This window comes from Oryx dammah, unplaced genomic scaffold (genome assembly GCF_014754425.2).
Source record: "Oryx dammah isolate SB20612 unplaced genomic scaffold, SCBI_Odam_1.1 HiC_scaffold_16, whole genome shotgun sequence".
Taxonomy (NCBI): domain Eukaryota; kingdom Metazoa; phylum Chordata; class Mammalia; order Artiodactyla; family Bovidae; genus Oryx; species Oryx dammah.
Window position 1 is genome coordinate 67,614,202 of NW_024070200.1, and position 4,816 is coordinate 67,619,017.

At 46.9% G+C, this 4,816-nt stretch overlaps 1 protein-coding gene across 1 annotated transcript; it reads left to right on the plus strand.

Moving 5' to 3' along the window:
- Window positions 1–1,202: 1,202 nt before the first annotated feature.
- Window positions 1,203–3,297, plus strand: NDN (necdin, MAGE family member). Its single transcript, XM_040257063.1, has one exon. It carries the CDS (start codon window positions 1,503–1,505, stop codon window positions 2,730–2,732), a length of 1,230 nt encoding a protein of 409 aa, XP_040112997.1. The 5' UTR covers window positions 1,203–1,502; the 3' UTR covers window positions 2,733–3,297.
- Window positions 3,298–4,816: the final 1,519 nt, after the last annotated feature.

The following is a 4,816-nucleotide window of genomic DNA, read 5'->3' on the forward strand; positions in this document are numbered from 1 at the left end:
TATCTAAATGATCTGTAGGAATTATCCTTGTGAAATAAAAGATTAAGGGGTGCTATTGGACTGAGGTCAAATTGGTCCTCCTAAAAGTGATATAAGCATGAAAATCCAAAGATAAAAACAGCTAAGGGAAAAACCCTTTGAAGTCAATCTACTTGAGTAAAGTGAGAAATGAGAAAGGAGTACAAGCTAATAAAGAGAGGATTCTAGAAATGTCAAAACAATATTGTAATATGAGTTAGGTTTCGAGTGACAATAGCCAGACTCACTGAGGGTATATGTAAGAAGCTGCCAGTTTGAGGAAACCCAGGAATGGCTGAAAGACCACAATGGCTTATACAAGGCATGTTGATTAGCTGCAGGAACATTGGATCCAGAGGTTTCTGTGCCCAATTGTTTTTTAAAAGGATGCATCTCTGGGACTGTCAACTTTTTGTTGACAGTCTCAAACAAAACTGCAGATTTGGTTTCTAAATTTGAAAACTGATATACAACCACCAATTGTTACATCTCAAATCACTTGTTATCTGGGAAAGTTTTGGGGATCTAGGTTAATTTAAAAAAGAAAAAAAAAGCATCTTGGGAGGGATTTGCATGTGATACTATTCAGTGTCTGTGGAAGATGGGACGTTGTGCTGTAAGAAGGTGAAGTTTCCACAGGAAGAAAAGTGGAGGTTGAAACAGTCATAAAGAGAAGGAAGGTCCTGGAAAAACAGGCAGAAAGACATCGTATGAGTCTATGCTAATATAATCTTTGTGTGAGGGGATTCTAATGAAACAAAATTTACATCAAAATTATCCAATGGAATAGAAAAACCAAAATCAATGACCATTAAAATACTAACAAAGTCATTATTATATTGCCTTCAAGAGAACTTCTATCACACTCGGATTGACAACATTCTGCATTTCTTGTTTATAACTCTTCCATGCGGTAGGAAATCAATGAATTTTTGTTGTTATTCTTCAGAATTCCAATTTGTCCAATTAGTCCTCCCGGTAGCTCAGAGGGTAAAGTGTCTGTCTGCACCGCGGGAGACCTGGGTTCGATCCCCTGGAGAAGGAAATGTCAACTCACTCCAATATTTTTGCCTGGAAAAGCCCATGGACATAGGAGCCTGGTAGGCTACGCCCATGGGATCGCAAAGAGTCGGACATGACTAAGCGACTTCTCTTTTCCAGAGTTGACATATTTTCTTGGGCAATCCTGACTGTTCTCTCAGTTTAAATTCTCACACTGATCTGAAACCTAGTTGACACACTAGCCTAGTTCTTGCTCTCGGATTGGGCTCTAACTTGATTTTGGATATACCTAATCAAATGCTTCCTAAGAAAGTCAGCTTCAGCATCTCAGAAGCTTAAATTGCCATCTGTCCCTTAAACTGACTCCTTGTCCAGTGCTCACCCATCTCCCTCCCCTCCTCCTCAAGAACTCCTCCTTAGCCATAACAGGACGCCTGGGGAGGGGGAGTGATCACTGAGGCCCATATTCTAGCGGACCCTCTATGCTTACTGGGGGCCTCCTAGCCCCCTCCTGCAGCCCACCAGGAGCCCCTCCCGCCAACGCGACTGCTGGGCCCCAGGCGCGCGGACGCGCAGGCGCATTGGCCCGGCCCGCCGCCGCCCCGCCCTGCCTGGCCTCTGCGGAAGGCGCCGCGCGCAGCAATGCGCACTTCCTCTCCAGGAGTCCGCGGAGGGAAAGCAGACTCGAAGAGCTCTTGGACTCGGCGGCCCTGCTCTTGCGAGACCGAACAGATATGTCCGAACAAAGTAAGGATGTGTGCGACCCCAACTTTGCAGCCGAGGCCTCCAACTCCGAGGTGCACAGCAGCCCCGGCATTCCCGGGGGGCCCTCTCCTCCAGGGTCTCAGGCCGCGACAGTCACTGAGCCAGAGAGCCCTCCCTTAAGCCCGCCTGATGCCCCTCTGGTCTCGCTGCCTCCCCAGGCTCCAGGCGAAGAGGGAGACCCGAAGGCCCTTCAGCAGGCCGCTGAGGAAGGCCGTCCCCACCAGGCCCCGAGCACAACTCAGCTCAGCCCGGCGCCCCCGGCCCCGGCCCAGCTGGTGCAGAAGGCACACGAGCTCATGTGGTACGTGCTGGTCAAGGATCAGAAGAGGATGATCATCTGGTTCCCAGACATGGTGAAGGATGTCATCGGCAGTTACAAGAAGTGGTGCAGAAGCATCCTTCGGCGCACCAGCCTCATCCTCGCACGCGTGTTCGGGCTGCACCTGAGGCTGACCAGCCTGCACACCATGGAGTTTTCGCTGGTCAAAGCTCTGGAGCCAGAGGAGTTGGACAGGGTCGCTCTGAGCAACCGCATGCCGATGACGGGCCTCCTGCTGATGATCCTGAGCCTCATTTACGTGAAGGGTCGCGGCGCTCGAGAGAGTGCAGTCTGGAACGTGCTGCGCATCTTGGGGCTGAGGCCTTGGAAGAAACACTCCACCTTCGGAGACGTGAGAAAGCTTATCACCGAGGAGTTCGTCCAGCAGAACTACCTGAAGTACCAGCGCGTCCCCCATGTCGAGCCCCCTGAGTACGAGTTCTTCTGGGGCTCCCGTGCCAGCCGCGAAATCACCAAGATGCAGATCATGGAGTTCCTGGCCAGGGTCTTTAAGAAAACCCCCCAGGCCTGGCCTTCCCGCTACAGGGAGGCTCTGGAAGAGGCTAGAGCCCTGCGGGAGGCCCACCCCACTGCCCACTGCCCCCGCAACAGTGTCTCCGAGGACTAGCAAGGTCTGGAGGCAGATGGAAGTTTTCTGCCCCTCACCAGGGTGGAGGAGGGGTGGGAGTGTGGGACATTAGAGTATTCAGGATCTACAGTGCAGTATTTCACGTGTAACTTTTAAGTTTTCCATACAGTGCTTTTATACCTCTTAATGCAATGCTGTGTTCATTTCAGTAATATTAGTGTATAGGATTCATGCATGGTTGGTTGTAAGTAAGCTCAGTTGGTGCTTTCGCTTTTGTGCTACCTTTCTTGAATTTTTTGTACCAGAGACATGCTAAACTTATGAAATACACTGAGACATTTTCCATATTCTTTTACGTGTGACGGAGGCTGTGTATTGGGGTAAATGGGTCTTGCCAGAGTTTGAAAAAACTCCCCAGAAAAGCTGGCCTAACCAAGAGAAAAGTTGACCCCTGTCTTTGTGCTCTGCCTGGGCACAAGAAACATCCCTGTGGAGTTTGGTGATGTGGACTGAAACAGACTCAATGTGGGCACACTTTACTAAACACAGATAAAACCTCACCATGAGTAAACTTTAAACATTAAAGATTCTTTCGATACAGTCATTCATGGAGAAAGTGTACTTTATCTTCTTCACAGAATATTATGGGTTTGGAATGGGAATTACAAAGTATACAGATATAACTATTTCATCTAATAGGACGGGGACGTCAGTGCTCATCATGACTCATAAATGTGTGAAGTGCGTATTTTTATTTTCAGGAAGGAATTCACAAGTTCATATCAAAGCTTTGACAAGTAGAAGTGCAAAAACCAAAAAAGGGGTCATAATCACATTATATAGAAATAACAAATGTTGATATTTAGAGTAATTGCCCCTCTTACGTTTTCCATATTTTCTAAAAAAATAATAGCTGTCTTTGGTGGGCACTAAGAGAGGCCTTGTACTAAACCCTTTACATGTATTTTCTCTCTTTAATCCTCACAATAGCCTTGTGAAGCAGGTACCATGGAGGAAATACAGGAATAAAGCAGATAATTAACTTTCCCTGGATCATAAAGGCTTCCTGGGAGGAGAGGCTTGGTTTTAGGGTTTGGACCCAGACTGAATGAGCCCAGAGCCCGTACTTTTACCCACCTGCCTCCAGCTGCCCCCCTGACTCCTGCCTTTTAGATTGTGCCTTTAAAAAGTTCCATGTTAGCGTCTTTAGTTTTCATGTTGTAGCCTGTACTTTTAGCTCCCTACTCTCAACACACACACACACAGCTAAGGATTATTACTAATGAATCCTAAACATTCATCTTTTAGGGGAATTAAATCATATTCTGTACAAGTCAAGGAACTTCATTTCGGAGAGGTTAATGGACCTAACCAAGTCCTGTTCCTACTTAGCAGTGAACCCAAGATTAGAAGCTTGGTCTTTTCTGAAGGACTGTGCTGATGGAGCTGACTGCCCAGTGGTCTGGAGGAACACACATGGGACACCTTGAAGAGGGATGTGGGGTTGGGGTGGGAAGGTTGCCTATTGGGGTGTCTCCAAAATTGCCATGGGCCACTAAGCAACCACTCAGAGGGTGGGATGGGGTCAGGGAGGGGCAGTGTCTGAGGATAAATCTCATTATAAAGCTCAAACCTGCAAGGGGGAGAGAGAGAAATAGGATTTAATAAGACCAAAAATCCTTCAAACATTAGAACATAGAAAAAGATCATTTGGTTAAAGCCAGACCCTTTTCTGGGGAAGATGGAAAATGAGGGGAATGCATAGGTGACATTACCCCCAAAAGAAGTAATCTGAGAGTTGTATTTGTGTGAGAGAATTACTATCTGAATAGGAAACTAGGATTCCCAGCGCTTAAATAACATTACTTAACAGGCAGGTGCTGGTGCTAAAGTGCTGAAGAAGCCTCCCATGTCCTGAGACGAAGTTTATCCCTTTTCGTAGATGTCCTGTGAGGTCTCCTGTGGGGAGTAGTGGGCATTTCTGCAATAACTTAGGCAAGTGTGCCCTGGCTTTGATGCCACCTCTTAACTCTGAGCCAAAGCTAATTCAGACATTTTAAAATTGTTAAAAAAAAAAATACCTCCCTCTCAACCCAAAACTTCCTGCAGAAAGAAAACAAATC